Source organism: Schistocerca piceifrons, chromosome 4 (genome assembly GCF_021461385.2).
Source record: "Schistocerca piceifrons isolate TAMUIC-IGC-003096 chromosome 4, iqSchPice1.1, whole genome shotgun sequence".
Classification (NCBI taxonomy): Eukaryota; Metazoa; Arthropoda; class Insecta; order Orthoptera; family Acrididae; genus Schistocerca; species Schistocerca piceifrons.
In genome coordinates, this window is record NC_060141.1 from 73,771,736 (window position 1) to 73,793,173 (window position 21,438).

General features: G+C 44.4%; 1 protein-coding gene across 1 annotated transcript in view; it reads left to right on the forward strand.

Moving 5' to 3' along the window:
• The window catches only part of LOC124795425 (probable cytochrome P450 303a1), a 151,738-nt gene that overhangs the window by 47,470 nt on the left and 82,830 nt on the right, over nucleotides 1-21,438 (forward strand). Inside the window, exon 3 of the mRNA XM_047259453.1 lies at nucleotides 17,635-17,886. Within this exon, the coding sequence (XP_047115409.1) occupies nucleotides 17,635-17,886 (252 nt within the window). The remainder of the gene's footprint in view (nucleotides 1-17,634; nucleotides 17,887-21,438) is intronic.

A 21,438-nucleotide genomic window follows, 5' to 3' on the forward strand; every position in this document is an offset into this window, starting at 1 on the left:
TGTATTTGTTTTTCGGTTCACGACTAGTTTCTGCTTTTTAAGGCCTTTTTCAAGTGATTTTCTGCACAAAAGAGCGCATACTACGCGATCTCCACAAATAAAAACGCAGTGATACGAAAGTAACTTTACAAAGCTAGTTACCTGCAGTAGAAAAAATTTGATTTGCATTCACGTGGAAGCATCTTTAAATATACGATTGCTGTTAGTTTTGGTTCACACGCATGCTGTCTTTTTGGTTTTTTTCGCGCCTTATTAAAAAGTCAAACTGCCAAACCAATAAGACAGCATATATGCGAACAAAAACGAATAATAAAAGTAAATTTAAAGGCGTTTCCATTTGAATTCATACGGCATATTTTTCTATTTGTAATAACCTTCTAATAAGTTAATTCATATCATTTCATATATATTCGTGGAGGTAGTGTTTGTGCTCTTTTTTATATCAAAAATTATCTGAAAATGACCCAAAAGACAAACTAGTCGTGTACCAACAAAAATACGGAAGAAGTGGAAAAATATCAGCTTCTTTTAGTAGATATAAACTTTAGTGAAGTTCGTACAGAATTGGTGAGGCTGAACAAAGTCTTCAAGTCTAAACAGTTTTGTGTGGTTTGAAAAGTTTGTTTGTGTGTTATGGCGGTTCCACCGACACGTTGCACATCATTACGATGTGTCGCATTCAAGATTTATCTAATCCAATCCAATCTAATCTCTCAAAACCTCTTCCTGGTCCAGATGAGTTGAAATGAACTTCATGATAGAAGAAAGTGATTATGAATGTTATTAAAATACTTTTTAATTTTTTATTGAAAAATAACTTTCTCAACCATATTAATTGTAAACAATTAATACTTTCATTAATTTCAAAGTAAATTTTATGGTTAGAAAATTCATGTTTTGTCATGGAATGCGAGGCTTATTTCTTAATGGTGACTAACGTATTTGAAATAAAAAGAATTTTAGGTGACCAGATTTAAATCGCCTTGATTTTACAACGATCTACTACAGCTCAAGCTCAATTCATGGAGCATGGTAGCTGCAGAGCTATTTTAGGTCTTATAAGGTGAACAAACGCAGAACAAGATGGGAAATATTTTGAACATCTACTACACGAAACCGAAAACAGGAAAAAATCTTCACTTCTGATAAATTTCCTACAAGACATTCATTTATAATTTCGGCATTCCGAAATTTAGTACAGTGAAAGGCAAACACCAATTATTTTAAATTATGAACAGAATAGTCTCTCTTCTTCTATACAGCATTAAAAGATATTTTTAAACAGATCAGTCATCCTAAAGAAATTCTGTCTTCCCTTAAGCGTTATTTATCTTCTCAACGTCGAAGTTACACTCCTGGAAATGGAAAAAAGAACACATTGACACCGGTGTGTCAGACCCACCATACTTGCTCCGGACACTGCGAGAGGGCTGTACAAGCAATGATCACACGCACGGCACAGCGGACACACCAGGAACCGCGGTGTTGGCCGTCGAATGGCGCTAGCTGCGCAGCATTTGTGCACCGCCGCCGTCAGTGTCAGCCAGTTTGCCGTGGCATACGGAGCTACATCGCAGTCTTTAACACTGGTAGCATGCCGCGACAGCGTGGACGTGAACCGTATGTGCAGTTGACGGACTTTGAGCGAGGGCGTATAGTGGGCATGCGGGAGGCCGGGTGGACGTACCGCCGAATTTGTCAACACGTAGGGCGTGAGGTCTCCACAGTACATCGATGTTGTCGCCAGTGGTCGGCGGAAGGTGCACGTGCCCGTCGACCTGGGACCGGACTGCAGCGACGCACGGATGCACGCCAAGACCGTAGGATCCTACGCAGTGCCGTAGGGGACCGCACCGCCACTTCCCAGCAAATTAGGGACACTGTTGCTCCTGGGGTATCGGCGAGGACCATTCGCAACCGTCTCCATGAAGCTGGGCTACGGTCCCGCACACCGTTAGGCCGTCTTCCGCTCACGCCCCAACATCGTGCAGCCCGCCTCCAGTGGTGTCGCGACAGGCGTGAATGGAGGGACGAATGGAGACGTGTCGTCTTCAGCGATGAGAGTCGCTTCTGCCTTGGTGCCAATGATGGTCGTATGCGTGTTTGGCGCCGTGCAGGTGAGCGCCACAATCAGGACTGCATACGACCGAGGCACACAGGGCCAACACCCGGCATCATGGTGTGGGGAGCGATCTCCTACACTGGCCGTACACCACTGGTGATCGTCGAGGGGACACTGAATAGTGCACGGTACATCCAAACCGTCATCGAACCCATCGTTCTACCATTCCTAGACCGGCAAGGGAACTTGCTGTTCCAACAGGACAATGCACGTCCGCGTGTATCCCGTGCCACCCAACGTGCTCTAGAAGGTGTAAGTCAACTACCCTGGCCAGCAAGATCTCCGGATCTGTCCCCCATTGAGCATGTTTGGGACTGGATGAAGCGTCGTCTCACGCGGTCTGCACGTCCAGCACGAACGCTGGTCCAACTGAGGCGCCAGGTGGAAATGGCATGGCAAGCCGTTCCACAGGACTACATCCAGCATCTCTACGATCGTCTCCATGGGAGAATAGCAGCCTGCATTGCTGCGAAAGGTGGATATACACTGTACTAGTGCCGACATTGTGCATGCTCTGTTGCCTGTGTCTATGCGCCTGTGGTTCTGTCAGTGTGATCATGTGATGTATCTGACCCCAGGAATGTGTCAATAAAGTTTCCCCTTCCAGGGACAATAAATTCACGGTGTTCTTATTTCAATTTCCAGGAGTGTATTTCATTGATTTTGCGTAGTATACCCAAAGCCTTCCATATGAAAAATGTTCCTTTTGAAGGATGTCTGGTCCTCTGGAGTTGTTGCTGTATGTAGCCCTCTGATACATTCTGGTAGATGCTGTTTCCGTGGTGAATCCACATTTACAAGTGACCCTCTGGAGTCCAAGGTATAATCTGATCTTGACGCTAAAATCAGTTTTGCTCAATCGTCTGCCTAGTTGCCTTTCGTTGCGCCATCGTAGGCGGGCTGCGTGATGACCAGCTGCTAGAGGATTTCTGGCGAACAGCACCGCAGCTCGTCGCTCAGCTCCCAGCACACAGTCCATCCAGCCGATTCCCGTCCCAGATTTTGTCAAGCGCGAACCCGTCTTCATTGTCCACAAGCTGTGAAATACTTATCTGCTTTCATTTTCTTCACCTGAATGTAATTCATCGACCATAGCAAGTAGATGCGGCTGGACATTATTACCAGTAACCTGGTTCAACTGCACATTCAAAAAGTCGTATACATGGTTTTTTGCCTCACTAGACGCAAACAATAGTGATCCATCCAATAACGAGTATATGAAGCTTTGTAAGCCAAACCAACATAAAACTATCTCTTCCAGCATCCCGCCACCAGCAAACAGTCCTCTTTTCACTATAGTTCCGAGCATCACTTCTCTCCAGACGATTGACAAAAATCGCTCTGCAAGATTAAGTGGAAATGAGCACAATCTTTGTTCTCCATTTGTGGTACAACATCTACGTTTTTGCCTCCACAATAACCGGCCCCGCCTCAGCACTGTTATGGGTGAGACGCAATTCCAGACTCTGCTTACATAACAGCTATTGTCTCTGATACACAGCTCGTTAAAAAAAAAAAAAAAAAAAAGCATTAATGACGTAATTAATGAAAAAAATGGCAAAAAACTTCAAGATGGCAGAAACAATCCGCAAATCCTTTCTAAAATGGCAGGAAGATATGTTGTAAATTCACTATCAGCGGAAAAATGCTCCTTTTGGGGGCACAAAAAGGGCGAAAATGCTCCTATTTAAAAAATTCTGACTGAAAAATAGGGTAGCTGCTGCCTGTTTCTACCTTCCGCAGCACAAATTTTCCCAAAAATCTTGGCGTACGAACATACTCAAGCTTTTTATGCTGAGAGAGGAGACAGTGGCAGTAGGAATTTCCAAGGCTGTTCGAGATCGAGATTTTAGGAATACATCGTAAAAATTTTACCACCTGCTGTGCTTAGCCGCCTTTGAATCCGAGACTCGGGTTTAGCTCGAAAAAAATGGCAAAAACTACGTTTCTGGGTTTTTTGCTAAGAAACCACCAACGAACTAATGGTACTTCCTTAAGTCTCCAAACGCCCACCGTGGACCACATCAAATACCAATCGATTTCATCCATTTTCCTAGGTACGAGGAATTGTGTACTATTCATACTTTGACCCTGTACTCTACGATAGTGACACTGAGACGATACGTTCTGATGGATAAACAAATGGTCTCTAGGCCAAGGGCTATCCAAAACACTGGACCCTACCTTTCTGTCACCAATAGAGCTTGAAGTATTAGCCCGGGAACAATCACGTTTTTATGTGTTGCGTTTTGGAACATACTAGGTAGCGCATGCCATCGCAGGTGTACCGATATGCCAATTGTCATATGCAAAATTAAATTCAAAATGGACGATTTGCAGTATGTAAATAATGACAGGCGATCGGAATAAGCTAATGGCCTTGTGTATAAAAGGAAGAGAAAATACAATTTTACTTTCTACTTACGTACACATAAATGGGTTGTTGTCCTACGTAAACGTAAAGGGGAAATGAAAGTTAGGCTGGAACAGCGCAAAATAAGATGATTGGAATATGACTCGTCTGCTTTCCTCCCTAAGTGTGAGTCGCGGCAGTAGCAACTGCTAAATATTTTCTTAATTTTGCTGTTACAGCACTTTTTATTCTGCTCCAGTGTTAGTTCTGTTGGCAGAAAGGTCATACCATGTTATGCTAATATCGACGTTTTTCACTAAATTCACACTTTATATTACAGAAGTGTGTCATGTCACTTTTGAAAATCCCATTACTCCCAACACGCATGATAGTGCCTTGGCAATTGTGTTAGTCAAAATTTTCCCAGGAAGGGGAGCAATTAGATGCAAGTCCGTAACCTGCGAATAGTGAAAATGGAAACTGGTGGAATTTCCATTGTCAGAGCTCGGAACAACAACCCACGGCACACAATCAAAATGGACAAGCCGAAGAGAGGTAGAAAACGCTAAATATTTTCCCACCACTTTAATTGAGGGCAATCGTGCTAGTAAGAGAATCCTATACAGCAAAAGAGGGTCAAAAATTCGTGTCGTGTCGTGTCGTGTCTAACAAATTGACTACGTTCTGATCACTACGAAAACACTACAGGTTCCACAACCATACTATAATCATCGCTGGAGACTTTAATCAGCCAACACTTAATTGAGAAAATGACAGTTTTGTTGGTGGTGGGCGCGATAAGACATCCTGTGAAACTTTACTAAATACCTTCCCTGAAAACAATATAGAACACATAGTTAGGAACCCCACTCATGACAAATGTATTGGATCTAATGGCAACGAATAGGCCTGACCTCTTTGAAGATGTCCAATTCGAAACTGGTATCAGTGACCATGACGCGGTTGTCGCAACAATGATTACCAAATTACAAAGGACAACTAAAACAAGCAGAAAGACACATACGTTCAGTAAACTACACTATGTGATCAAAAGTATCCGGACACCTGTCTGCAAATGACTTATAAGTTTGTGGCGCCCTCCGTCGGTAATGCTGGAATTCAATATGGTGCTGGCCTACTCTTAGCCTTGATGAGAGCCTCCACTCTCGCAGGCATACGTTCAATGAGGTGCCGGAAGGTTTCTTGGGGAATGGTAGCCCATTCTTCACGGATTGCTGCACTGAGGAGAGGTATAGATGTCGGTCAGTGAGGCCTGGCACGAAGTCGGTGTTCCAAAGCATCCCAAAGGTGTTCTATAGGTTTCGGGTCAGGACGCTGTGCAGGCCAGTCCATTACAGGGATGTTATCGTCGTGTAACCACTCCGCCACAGGCCCTGCATTATGAACAGGTGCTCGATTTTGTTGAAAGATGCAATCGCCATCCCCGAATGGCTCCTCAACAGTGGGAAGCAAGAAGGTGCCTAAAACATCAACATAGGCCTATGCTGTGATAGTGCCACGCAAAACAACAAGGGGTGCAACCCCATCCATGAAAAACACGACCACACCATAACACCACCGCTTCCACATTTTGCTGTTGGCACTACACAAGCTGGTAAATGACATTCACTGGGCATTCGCCATACCCACACCCTGCCATCAGATTGCCACATTGTGTACCGTGATTCGTCACTCCACAAACGTTTTTCCACTACTCAATCGTCCAATGTTTGCGCTCCTTACACCAAGCGAGGCGTCGTTTGGCATTTACCGGCGTGATGTGTGGCCTATGAGCAGCCGTTCGACCACGAAATACAAGTTTTTTCACCTTCCGCCTGTCATAGTACTTGCAGTGGATTCTGATGCAGTTTGAAATTCCTGTGTGATGGTCTGGATAGATGTCTGCCTATTACACATTACGACCCTCTTCAGCTGTCGGCGGTCTCTGTTAGTCAACAGACGAGGTCGGCCTGTACGCTTTTCTGATGTACGTGTCCCTTCACGTTTCCACTTCGCTGTCGCATCGGAGACACATAATTACAGAGGTATTTCTCTAGTACAGAGGTGTTTCTCTAGTACCAGTCACATACAAAATTCTCTACGCATGTTATGAGTGCGGAAATCTCGCGTACAGACGTATGACACAAGTGGCACCCAGTCACTTGACCACGTTCGCAGTCCATGAGCTCCACGGAGCGATCCATTCTGTTCTCTCACGATGTCTAGTGACTACTGATGTAGCTGATATGAAGTAACTGACATTAGGTGGCAGCACAACAAACCTCATATGAAAAACGTATGTTTTTGGGGTTGTCCGGATACTTTTGATCACATAGTGTACATGGAAATTCAGTTTTGTCTCCAATGCAATAACATGTGGTTGCATTGGAGACAATACAGTGCCGAATATAGACTCCTGATGAAAGCTAGTCCACGAATGCTAATAACAAGGATATCACAGTAAATGCGCCAAGAAAATCACATACTCTTTTGGCAGTGTTGGGGCATGAGGATGGCGGTAATGTGCCGCCGAAACTAGACAGAATAAAGATATTCTCAAAATACAGCTGTGGTAGTACTTTTTCTCATATACGAGGGTTATTCCAAAAGTAAGGTCCGATCGGTCGCGAAATGGAAACGACTATGAAAATCCGATAAAGCTTTGCACAGATGTGTTGGGTAGTGTCTCTAGTATAACCCCAGTTAGCATCACGTCGCTCTTCTCATTTCTGAGCTCGCAGTGAGTGCGTAAAGATGTCTAGAAAATAGTGTCTGCCGCCAAGTACGAGGGCCTGGTGAGAAATTTCGCCTGAAGCTATGCAGCCAACATTACATAACTGTCGTGCTGTTTCGTCTTCACGACAATTCTCAGCCGCATTCTGGAGGGGCAATGAAGATGCTCCTGCATCGTTTTCAAATGGAAATGTTAGATTACCCACAATACAGTCCGCAATTGTCTCCCCCTGAGTTTCATCTCTGGTCACATGAACCGCTGTCTTTGAAGACAACATTTTGACACAGACAACGAGGTGTAGGCCAGCGTGGAGAATTGGCGGAAAGCACTGGCGGCTGCCTTCTATGATGAGGCTATTGAAAAGTTGGTACAACGCTATGACAAAAGTCTAAGTCAGAACGGCGACTACGTAGAGAAGTGGCTGAAAGGTGTAGCTAATTGTTACAAGTAAAACATTTCTGATGTTCACTGTGGTTTCAATTTGGCAATCAATCGGACCTTACTTTTGGAATAACCCTCGTATATCATAACAGAGCAGCTGGAATATGGTATTATTGCCGAGATCTGGAAGCTCCAAGATGAAAACATCAAGCAAATTTGTAAGATTATCTCAGAAATTTGGGTCACGGAGAAGTTGCCAGAAGAATGGAAATGTGCTCTGAGCCATCCCCTACATAAAAAGGGTGATAAGTCAGATCCAAATAATTACAGAGGTATTTCTCTAGTACTAGTCACATACAAAATTCTCTCAAAGATGTTACTAAACAGACTAGAACTACAAGCAGATGAGCAAACAGGGGAATGTCAGGCAGGCTTCAGAAGAGGGAGATCAGGCATAGAACAGATCTGGAACTTGAGAACACTTTCGAAAGTCAGACAAACACTGTAGTTACCTTTGTTGACTTTAAAAGAGCATACAACTCCATAGACCGACAAACGCTCTTTGACTTACTGGAAGAATATGGCATCGGCAGAAAAACCAGGGCAATTATACAACAGACGCTCACAGACACCGCCTCGAAGATTAAGTTCTTGGGAGAAATTTCGGAACACTTCCAGGTACACACAGGTGTCTGACAAGGAGATGGGCTTTCACCAATCCTGTTTAACATAGTCTTAGAAAAAATTGTCAAACAATGGGAAGAACAAGTTAACGGAATAGAACTAGGAAGAACAATTGAAACAAGAACAATCATAAAATGTCTGGTATTTGCAGATGACGTAGCCATACTTAGTAATAACACACAGGGGGCAAAGGAAGCACTGGAACACCTACATGAAATAGCTGCCAAAACAGGTCTACAGATATAGTATGAGAAGTCTCGATAGATGGTACGACAACCAACAATGTACACATCATGCAAACGATGTATGGATCCGTGAAAAGGGTAGAAAAATTTTAATATTTAGGGGAATACATACAAATAGGACGATCAAACATGGTATCCAACATAGAACGAACAGAAAGACTCCAGGAAGCATAGAAACTCACATTGTCACATTATAATAAGAAAAGCATATCAAGACAGGCCAAAATTAGACACTACAAAACAGTTGTATTACCGGAAGCACTATATGCGTCAGGAACGACCACAATTAGAGCATCAGGCTTTATAGAAACAGAAAAAATAGAACGCAAAATTCTCAGGAAAATATTCGGACCAATACACAAAGATGGAATATAGATGAAAAGACCTACCAATGACATACCAACACATTGACAGACTCACAGACATAATCAGAAAACGCACACTAAATTTCTACGGACACACACAGAGAATGGACAACACTAGACTTCCAAAGAGAATCTTTGATGTTGTAAAACATTCAAGCCTTAAAACAAATTGGTATCATGAAATAGACGAAGACATAAGGCAGCTGGGGATCAAAAAGCAAATGATAAAAGACAGAAATGAATTCAGGAACAAAATTAGGAACGCAAAATTTATGGTAAATGATAAGAGAAAGACAGGAGCATTATAGACGGAACAAAGGCAACAAGAGCATAGTCAAAGGATGAACAGAGTTTGGGAAGAGAAAAGGAAGAAAGGAAAGAAGTGAAAATTGTGTCATCATGAGATATTTGAGTTCAAACACTGTCCATAAGGGCAAAAATGATATGAATGAATGAATCATCAGCTGAAGTCCCTCGTCCATGCAATGAGATGGACATCCATAAATTTACCTGAAACTATTTTCTAAGCGTGGCAAGTTCAGTGATTCGACCGAATTATTACCTCACTTGTCAGTCGATGTTTCTCCAATCACTCACCGACTGAGACAAAATACCAAATAATACATTTCTGTCAGAGCTGTCATATCTTGTGGATTTCTTTCAAGAATAAATAGGTTTAATTTGGACTCCCAAGGAAATAGGACAAATACCTTAAAAAGCAGAAAGTTAAGTCGCTGTTTATTCCTAAATTGCCAACGGTCTTGCTGCAGTGGTAACAACGGTTCCCGTCAGATCACCGAAGTTAAGCGCTATTGGGCTTGGCTAGCACTTGGATGGGTCGCCGTGCGGGCCTGCCGAATACTGTTGGCAAACGGGGTGCACTCAGCCCGTGTGAGGCCAATTGAAGAACTTCTTGACTGAGAAGTAGCGACACAGGACACGAAAACTGACAACGGTCGGGAAAGCGGTGTGCTGACCACATGACTTTCCGCATCCGTATCCGCTGTCACCTAAGGGCTGAGGATGAAATGGCGGACAGTCGGTACCGTTGGGCCTTAAAGATCAGTTCGGACGGTGTTTGTTTTTATTCCCAAATCGGAGCTTTGCAAAAGCAGAACTGTACTTTTGATATCTGGAAAACTGACACTGAATTTCGAACGCGAACGATCAGAATTGCTGATTTTCTGATGAAATTAGGCAACACTTGTCATCAGTAATAAATTCTGTTACAAACTGTTTTCCTGCGTCGGGAATTCCAAAAATAAATATATGGGTTCTAATACCATTTTCAGTGAATAATGGTCGTTTTGTGATGGTGGAATTAGAGCCGGAATATATTTCCTTGAAGACTATCTGAATACGACGGCAGTCAGAGAAGTTTCCGACTTAACAAAGAAATGAGACATTTTTTCTTCAAATTTATTTTTCAACGTAATCTCTTTATAAGTCTATAAACTTATCCTAGTGTTGCTCCCACCTCTTTAGCCAGTCGATTAATAGCCAGTGTCTTTCTCTGCAAAATTGTTGTTTACGAAGGAGATGGCTCTTCATTTGACAAAAATTTCTGTCCTAGCTCAAATTTTCGCCGAGGGAACACAGAAAAGTCGCTTGGGCTGATCTGATGAGTAACGAGGGTGGTCAAGCGGCTGAACCCGCAATTGGAGGATTTTTGCTACGGCAACCGCTGAGGTGTCAGACGGCGCAGAGCGAACAATCGTGGCACCCTGTGTAACATCAGCTTTGTCCCTCGTAAATTTCAAACAATATGTGAGGAACACGTTCTTTAGATATGCTCATAACCTCTGATATCCCTCCCACCTTAATTCGATGGTTCTCTAGCAACATTTGATGAAATGGAGCAACATTATCGTCAGTTGTAGGAATTTTTGGCCGGCCCGAACTTCGTCACCCAAGATGGTACGGCCACGTACAAATTCAGCTGCACCGGCATTCACGGTGGTAAATGATGGTGCAGAGCATCTGTAAAGAGCGTCCAACTCGTGTTTAATTTGTATAGTCATATTGCGTTTGAAACACAAAAATCTAATTACAGCTCGATACTCGATTTTGTCCATTTTCAGAAAAACGCTCACATCGACTCACCATGACGATTGCCAAACAACAACGCTTCCAAAATGGCTGAATTTTTGGTGAGTGCCTTACTTGGCATGTACTGACATTTTGACAGACTTTTGTTGACAGCTTATTTTTATATTGAGTTCGGAGCCTGTTCGGGCTTGCAACACACTGAAGATATGTTTTTTTTTTTTTTTTTTAATGGAATGAGCAACATTTTGAGGAAAATTTGCTGTAGAGTTCCGTCATGTAAGTCGGGTAGCCCTTAAGTTTTAATTATCACATCGAGAAAATCTATATGCGTCCATGAAATTTGGTCATCGTTAGAGTCCTTCTCTATATCTTCACCCTTCAGTGCAACACATTTTTGCCAGTGGTGTATGACATGGCGACGAATTTGACTGTAGAAATCTGCACTGTGGCCGTACAGGATACCTCGAAAATCGCGTCGCCGCCATTCTTGAAATGCGCGACACGCAATGCTTTCTTCGTCCGGGGAAAGAGGAGACAGTCACTGGATACCACGTGAGACAAAATTTGACAGCCGAAAGAAGCAGCACGTGTTAACTGTGTTCTGTCCAGAATGATCTGGGGCGTTGTCGTGGAGAAAAAACATCCTCTTCGGCAGCTTCTTTTTGATAGCCTCGCGTAACCGTCAGCAGATTTCGGTAGTATGCTTCTGTGACGAATTGCCCTTATGGGCAGAATCAGTTTGAACCACACCATGAAAGCTCCCATAAAACGCTCAGCACCATCTTGTCCAATGATGACTGGGCCTTCGCCTCTTTTGCCACTGTTGAATCTACTTGTTTCCATTTCTTGCTTTGCTCCTGTATCTCGAGGTCACAGTGATACATCTGGCACTCGTCCTTGCTTATCAGGCGACGAAGGAAGCCACGCGACTGACCTGGCACAGCCGCGACATTTCTGCTGAGTGAACAGTCGCAGCCGGCGACCTCCACCAAGACTGATTTTTCACTTATTCCTCTATCGCCTCTATTGTAATACGCTCGTCTTTGAGCACCAGGGCCTCTACTTTTCGTATACTCCGTACTTCTGGTGTTACTTTTAGTTACCATTTATACATGTTCTACTGGACGACAGCGCCGCGCAGGATTAGCCGAGCGGTCTAGGCGCTGCAGTCATGGACTGTGCGGCTAGTCCCGGCGGAGGTTCGAGTCCTCCCTCGGGCATGGGTGTGTGTGTTCGTCCATAGGATGATTTAGGTTAAGTAGTGTGTAAGCTTAGGGACTGATGACCTTAGCAGTTAAGTCCCATAAGATTTCACATACATTTTTTTGAACTGGACGACAGCACAAAAAAAAAAAAAAAAATTGGTTCAAATGGCTCTGAGCACTATGGGACTTAATATCTGAGGTCATCAGTCCCCTAGAACTTAGAACTACTTAAACCTAACTAACCTAAGGACATCACAACACATTCATGCCCGAGGCAGGATTCGACCCTGTGACCGTAGCAGTCGCGCGGTTCCGGACTAAAGCGCGTAGAACCGCTCGGCAACCACGGCCGGCGACGACAGCACACAGCGCGAACTAAATCGGTATTTCGGTTGACACTTTATCGACATACAATGTTTGGTTACGATCTGAGTGTCTGAGATGTGGGGGTTTGGGTGTGAGCTTCCGGCAGCGGCGGCGTATGGAAACTTTGAGGGCGTGTCTACGCCGACGCATCTCATAGTTGCTGTGTCTGGTAGCGACTGTCGTCAATACGTAAATTGAGAGTGGTGGTGGGGGGTGGGGGGAGGGGAAAAAGTAAAGGAGAGGGAAGGGACTATCGACGTCAGCTGCATCGGGACTTTATGCAGAATCAGAATCAGCGACGAGTGAAAATGTGTGCCGGACCAGGATTCGAACCTGGGACTAACCTCTGCACCACACGGACACAGTGTTTATCACAATCACGCGGACTATCTCGAACGACCTACACTCAAGCAACATCATTAAGTTAAAGCAGTCAGATTCAAATTAGTTTTAAAATATAAAGCAAAAAATTTATATTTTTTGGCTGTGAAATAATATCGCGAATTGTTGAATTTTAAACTCAGATTAGACACTTTTGAAATTAAAATTATAATCTACTCACCTTTCTAACATAATTTGGTTTTGGTGACTGTTGTAATGATTTCGATTAGTATGAGAACGCATTGCACTCGGCGTTTATCGTCAAAGAAGTAATAAAATACCGAATGATTTATCATAGTGTCATTGACCGATTATTGTGGAATTTAAGATTATTGGAAAGCCATCACTGGCTACGATCATATTAGTCTCTTAGGGCGTATCAGATACCACCTTTTTCGAACTATATAGCACCAAAACTATTGTATAGGGTTGCAGTCAGTCAAGAAATATTTTAGGGAATTGGTTTAAAAAAAAATATTTCAAAGGTTCAGTCAAATCTTTACAAGTTTTCTCCCAGAGCAACTTCAGCTGTGCCTGCGTGACACAAGTTGTCTGTGTTTCAGAACCGAGGCAGTTCTGTCCAGCTAAAGCTGCTGACAAGAGACACCTTGAACCCTCTGCTGAAACTGCTATCGAATTCACGCCATCGGTTTTAGCCAGTGGCGAGCGTGGGAAGTAGGTCACGTGTGTGGACGCTGTAGCGAGAACAGCCGTCTTTCTCCGGAGGCAGAGCCCCTGGTTCTGCGTTCCATGACCGGCCACCCACATCTGTTAACATGAACCGCCTCCCCATCCGTTGCCCACTTATTCTTCAATTTCCAGAGAATAGCACAATACACTTCAGAGTTGATCGTTGCACCGTGAGAGAGGACATCAAACTGAATAACCCCTTCACAGTCCCAGAACACCATCGCCATTATTTTAGCGGCTGAGGGTACGGCTTTGAACATTTTCTTCGGAGGGGAGGCGGTATGGCGTCACTCCATGGATTGCCATTATGTTTCCGGTTCGACGTGACGAACCCATGTTTCATCGCCTGTCAAGATGTTCGAGAAAAAATTGTTGAGATCAGAATCATAATGCTCAAGCAATTCCGCTTAGATGGTTCTTCGTTGCTCTTTAAGTTGTTCTGCTAGGCGGCGAGGAGTGTAATGGGCACTCACCTTCGAGCACTCCAGCTGGTGGACGAGTCTGTCAGCACTACTAGCAGAGACGTCCAGTTGAGCAGCGAGGTGTTTCATTTTGATCCGTCGATCACCTCGAATGAGAGTGTCCGCACGTTCCAGCATTGCGGAGTCACAGCTGTGTGCGGCCGGCCGAAATACGGCCGATCAGAGAGGTTTTGCGCGACCTTGTTGCGATGATGACAACGCCTAGCCAAACGACTCACCACGTTTCTATTCAGTGCCATTTCTCCGTTGACATTGTGCAAGCGTCTATGAATATCTGCGGTGCTCTGGTTTTCCTCAAAAAGAAGCTCTGCTGGGAACGCAACACCGTTACAGACGCCATTTGAAGGCTACAGATAGCACCGCCACCTATCTGAACTTCATGAAAGTGTAGGAGCTGAAGAGGACTCAGAAAAAAATGTGTTGCATTACTTACCGAATGCCTCTCGTACAAGACAATACTTGCTTTCGCGACATCATCTCAAATTGCAATATAAGTATAGCTTGAGTTTGTAGTACCTACACATTCTGGATATGAACAGTTGAGAGTATGTATATGGCAGCTATTTGCGGTGTGTTGTATTTGTAATATTAATGGTTGTATGGTACTTTTTCGTCGAATGCTAAATAAAATAAAAAAAGAAGCTACTGGGACACATAAATTAGAAATACTTAGATCTAAGGTGAATCCATATTAGTATTATACACTGAAAAGCCAAAGAAACTGATATACATACCTAATATCGTGTAGGGCCCCCGAGAGCACGCAGAAGTGGCGCAACACGACGTGGCATGGACTCGACTAATGTATGAAGTAGTGCTGGAGGGAACTGACACCATGAATCTTGCAGGGCTGTCCATAAATCCGTAAGAATACGAGTCGGTGGAGATCTCTTCTGAACAGCACGTTGCAAGGCATCCCAGATATGCTCAATAATGTTCATTTCTGGGGAGTTTGGTAGCCAACGGAAGTGTTTAAACTCAGAAATGTGTTCCTGGAGCCACTCTGTAGCAATTCTGGACGTGTGGGGTGTCGCATTGCTGGAATTGCCCAAGTCAGTCGGAACGTACAATGGACATGAATGGACACAGGTGATGAGACAGGATGCTTACGTACGTGTCACCTATCAGAGTCGTGTCCAGATGTATCAGGAGTCCCATATCACTTAAACTGCACACGCCCCACGCCATTACAGAGCCTTCTCCAGCTTCAACAGTCCTCTGCTGACATGCAGGGTCAATGGATTCATGAGGTTGTCTCCTTACCCGTACACGTCCACCTGCTCGATAAAATTTGAAACGAAACACATCCGACCAGGCAACATGTTTCCAGTCATCAACAGTTCAATGTCGGCGTTGACGGGCCCTGGCGACGCGTAAAGCTTTGTGCCGTGCAGTACACGGTTACAAGGGTACACAAGTGGGTCTTCGGTTCCGAAAGCCCATATCGATGATGTTTCGTTGAATGGTCCACACGCTGACACTTCTTGATGGCCCAGCAATGAAATCTGCTGCAGTTTGCGGAAGGCTTGCACTTCTGTCACATTGAACGAGTCTCTTCAGTCGTCGTTGCTCCCCTTCTTGCGGGATCTATCCCCAGCCGCAGTGATGTCAGAGGTTTGATGTTTTACTGCATTCCTGATATTCACGGTAGACTCGTGAAGTGGTCATGCGGGAAAATCCCACTTCATCGCTACCTCAGAGATGCTGTGTCCCATCTCTCGTGCGCTGACTATTACGCCACTTTCAAACTCATTCAAATCTTGATAACGTGCCATTGTAGCAGCAGTAACCGATCTAACAACTGCGTCTGACACGTGTTGTCTATGTAGGCGTTGCCGAGAGCAGTGCCGTATTCTGCCTGTTGCGGCGGCGCGATTGCTTCCGTCCCTTTACGACGAACATGCACCTACCTGTGAACGTTGTCTCAGCATATCATCAGTAAGGAAGCCGAGTGAATCCTACTGTACTTCGACGTGAACCAGGCTGCAATTAAAGTCACTAATCTACGTTTCTGGAGAAAGTTTTCACGCGAAATGAAAGGTTGGAAATTTTGTCCTCAATTAATATATTCTGAAACTTTAGGTGAACAAGTATCACTGCCAAGCCCGTGCTAGTCTTAACACAGTCACTCACGTTAGCGAGTTTATGGTGTCGCATTTCCCGAAACCGTAATAGCTACAAAAATACTGATTTGGTTTTTGATTGATAATGCTCGCCAAATATTAAGTCTGTCGGTACCTAATGCAGTCACAGTTTTTAGCCACGGACCTGCTCAATACGCCACGCGGAATATATGTCTTTTCTCGTCACAAAATTCACTTAAAAATTCCGAAATCTCTACAGGCCCATCGGAATAATTATGCCGTCACTTTACCACACTTTTGATGTACGAAACACTGCTAGATCCGGCAACTTATCGTTTCCATCGGAACTACTACTACACACGTCCGTTTGTTTCATGGCTAGGCTCCCACTCTCCTCTAGAATACTCTGTCTTCTCTACCAGCAGAGAAAGGCGCGCCAAGAATATTGCTTTACCATTGGTCAGTTTACTCAACAGCCAATAGCAAAACAACATTCTCCCGCGCCAATCCGCGCTTTTCATCAATAACCAATCGCAAAATAGTAAACCTAACGACTGCACTTTTTACCGACATAATTATCTAATATGCTGAAATTTTGCTTATGCATAAAGTTATTTACTATTGTTATTTATACCTGAATTAACTTTCCCTTGGCCGGCCGAAGTGGCCGTGCGGTTAAAGGCGCTGCAGTCTGGAACCGCAAGACCGCTACGGTCGCAGGTTCGAATCCTGCCTCGGGCATGGATGTTTGTGATGTCCTTAGGTTAGTTAGGTTTAACTAGTTCTAAGTTCTAGGGGACTAATGACCGCAGCAGTTGAGTCCCATAGTGCTCAGAGCCATTTGAACCATTAACTTTCCCTTTACCATAAACTTACTTTACAAATGTATTCCAGAAAAATCCCCTTTGTCTATATCCATACTTCTTCGAAATGTTCCCACACTAAATCCTACTACATAACTCGTTAAATAATTATCTTCATATTAACCTTAAACCACACTCACGCATCACTCATACTGCTAAAACACATTTATAACATTTTACATACACAAAAAGAAATAATAACACTTTATGAAAATACTAGAACAGTTTATGAAAAACATTCTATTACTTTAGTGCACTCTAGTGTACACAATCGAAACTAAAATCACAGTCCCCCTATCCAATACTGTCCTCTATCGGCTGATACATAAACTACGTGCGCGTCCAGTCTCGCGTCACCATCTGTCACTATCCAGCTGTGAGACACATCTCCCACTTAACCGCCTCCCAGGCAGGATCGTTATACGGCGCTACGCCTCACTGTTTACATACCTCTGTATTTGAACAAGCATGCGTATACCAGTTTCTTTGGCGCTTCAATGTATGTACGTCATTGGGAAGAGAGGAGCTCCTATTATACCAGTGAAGGCCTTACAAAACACTCAGAAATGAAGTTTTCGTCGTTTTTTGGGTCCGGTTCTCCTAAAGCTGATTGGCTCGTCGGCGTTGCAGGTCCGAGCTGGTGGCCGGTGGTGGGCAGCGCGCTCGCTGTCAACAAGCTGCGCAAGCAGTCCGGCTACCTGTACGAGGCGACTGCGGAGTTGGGCCGGCGCTACGGCCCGGTGGTGGGGGTGCGCGTCGGCAAGGACCGGCAGGTGGTGCTGTGCAGCTACCGCGCCATCCGCGAGATGCTCACCAGGGAGGAGTTCGACGGGCGCCCGCAGGGGCCCTTCTACGAGACGCGCACCTGGGGCGTCAGGAGAGGTGAGAGACACGGCCCCATTAAACTTCCCCCTTCTGGGACTGGGACGGTGTTGACAACCACGCCACTTTGTTCCTGTGCTCTACGGCTATGACTGGAAGTGTGATGGGACGATGCAGAGCGTTCCATACGCTACACGTGTCCTTACAGCTTCGGCACCGCATTAACTTCTTAACGGCTACTGTACACAAGGATACTGTACTTCTTTTATATGTGAACTCCACCAACTTAAACCGATCCAGAACCAGAGAGCCCACGCTGGTTATAATTAAGGTGTAGCAGCTATTCTCAGCGGTCCAGTGCGGCCTGTGGTTATTATATATCAACGAAATTCGGTAGATATTCAAGAGTGTTAACGCGGACCGATTTACACAGAAATACAATTAATTCCAATTTTGTCCACCATGTGAAAATCTGGCTTTGTGAATGCAAGAAACTTTCCGCTGCTGGAACGGAAATGCTGTCAATAACTACAGACTTTTGTTTCTGTGCTCTGCTGCTATTACTGAAAGTGTCGTCGGAAGATGCAGTGATTAATTACAATTTTGGCCACCATGTACAAATCTGGCACTGAGAATGCAAGAAACTTTCTGCTGCTGGAACGGAAACGCTGTCGATAACTACAGACTTTTGTTTTTGTGCTCTATTGCTATGACTGAAAGTGTGGTGGGAAGATGCAGTGATTAATTCCAGCCGCCCGGAGTGGCCGAGCGGTTCTAGGCGCTGCAGTCTGGAACCGCGCGACCGCTGCGGTCGCAGGTTCGAATCCTGCCTCGGGCATGGATGTGTGTGATGTCCCTAGGTTAGTTAGGTTTAAGAAGTTCTAGAGTTCTAGGGGACTGGTGACCACAGAAGTTAAGTCCCATAGTGCTCAGAGCCATTTGAGCCATTTTTGATTAATTCCAATTTTGGCCACCACGTACAAATCTGGCACTGTGAGTGCAAGTAACTTTCCGCTTCTGGGACAGGAGTAGTGTTGATAACCACGGAATTTTGTTTTTGTGCTGTACTGCTATGACTGGAAGTGTGGTGGTAAGATACAGTGATTAATTCCAATTTTGGCCACCATATACAAATCTGGCACTGTGAGTGCAAGTAACTTTCCGCTTCTGGGACAGGAGTAGTGTTGATAACCACGGAATTTTGTTTCTGTGCTGTACTGCTATGACTGGAAGTGCGGTGGGAAGATGCAGTGCGCTCCCAACACTACTCGAGTGTTTGGGATCCGTACGAGGTCGGATTGAAGGAAAACATCGAAGCAATTCAGAGGCGGGCTGCGTGATTTGTTACCGATAGGTTCGAATAACACGTAAGTGTCACGGAGATTCTTCGGCAACTCAAATGGGAATCCCTGGAAAAAGGCGACATTTTTTTCGATAAATACTATCGAGAAAATTAAGAGAACCGGCATTTGAAGATGACTGCCGAACGATTCTACTTTCGCCAACATACATTGCGCGGGAGGAACGCGAAGATAACATAAGAGAAATTAGGGCTCATACGGAAGCATATAGACAGTCGTTTTTCCCTCGACCTATCTGCGAGTGGAACAGGAAAGGTAGTTGCAGAGGGTACCCTCCGTGACGCACCGTACGTTGGCTTGCGGGTTATCGGAGTAGATGTAGAAGAAAGCCGAATAGAAATGTTTCCATGTGTAATGGATTACGAACTGAACGTGGGCAGGGAAGACCAAACAAGTGAGAAAGACATAATGTTGATTTTATCATTAACCGCGTCTTATACAATTTATTCGATTTGAGCACCGAAGATGTAGATGAGGGACCCCATCCGTAAAACGACGTGATCAACAGTTGCTCGCATCAGTTCCAGTGGAATCTGAGAAACGTGCTCTTGTATATTGGCCTTTAGATCAGGTAGAGACCGAATGTGTCTCTGGTAAACACGTGCTTTACGGTATCCCCAGAGTCAAAAGTCACGTGGATTCAGATCAGGTGATCTTGCAGACCATGCTTCTGGAAAGCCTCTGGAGAGAATACGTTCGTGGAAGGTTGCATTAAGCAGATGTTTCTCTGGGTGAGGGGCATGGGGTACTGCCCCACGTTGCATAAAAACAGTGGTATTCCCACGACTGCGCTCTTCCAAAGCACGAAACACATGCTGTACAAGGAAATCTCGATAACGTGCAGACGTCACGGTACACCTGACAGGCCCTCTGCATATTTTCTCTTCAATGAACAGACCGAGAATAAAGGTGTTTGTGAATCCACACCACACAATCACGTATGGCGAGTGCAATGGCTCTTCTTGCACAAGACACGGTTTAACAGAACCTCCAAATCCACTCTATAGAATACAGTCCAGTCACATGTCTTCTGTGCCAGAAATCGGAGAGCACATTCAGGACGTTGCTGCGGATCATGAGATTCCAGTTCCTGCACCGTCTGGATCTTGTCATGTACCAGAATAAAATAGACCACAAAACTTTCCATGCTACTGGCCATGGGATGGACAATCCTCATGACACTGCATCACCACTAGTACTATTTGCGTCACTTACTGATGATCAGTTGCATCATCAGCAACCTCATCAGTATCTTCCATGGGGATAGGACGCCTTCCTCTGCCAGGTTATCATCATCTTTAAACCGTTTAATAGCATAGAGCCTCTTCTGAGACATTTCAGTCGGCGATACTCTCCCAGTGCAGCACTCTAATTGCTGCCGTCCACACAAAATAGTTTCACTAACTGCGCCCGGTCTCTCTTCTCACGTTATGGCTTGTGAAATGACAGTGTGGATGTCATACCATCATGCAATGTACAGCGCCAAATTTGCACCTGGTGGCACCAGTTGGAACTAATTTGTTTTCCAGCGTAAATCGGTTCCACATTAACGCATTAAAATGTTAACAAGTTTCGCTACCATACAATAATTAAAGCCCACACTGGACCTCCATGAGTAGCTCCAGTTTAATCAAAATCACCCTTGGCGCAGGGTTGCCAGTTTTTTTCTAACAGCAGATAAGGAGGAATATTCGACACTAGTCATCGGCTTTGATCAGTGACACAGGAAACATGCGACAATCGACGTAAATAACACGGCAGTATAATGTGAGATCAGGAGCGATTATCTTAAAAGGGTTGAGCTACAGATCATCTGATATTACAGCCAGATTTTTTGCTTTCACAATCGTTGACTTTACAAACTAACAACCAAACTGCGAAAATATGTACCGAAGAGTGACGTCATAGGAATCATTAACATTATATCACTGGTCAAAGCCATCGACTAGTATCGAATATTACTCTTGACTCCCAACAAAACTGCGAAAATATGCACCAAAAGGTGACGCCAGAGCAGCCATTAACATTATGTCACCGGTCAGTCCACAACTAGTGTCGAATATTCCTCTTCACTCAACAAAGTCACGAATTTTTACCAATCTGACACTTATGGACTGAACAAAGTGATAAGTTATTGGCGACGGACACCTCTCAGGCTAGAATTAATACTCACAAATCTAAAATTCAGGTATTTGTAAATGCTGCAGTTACTGGTTTATTCTATTTTCAGTCCTTAAAGTGTACAACTATA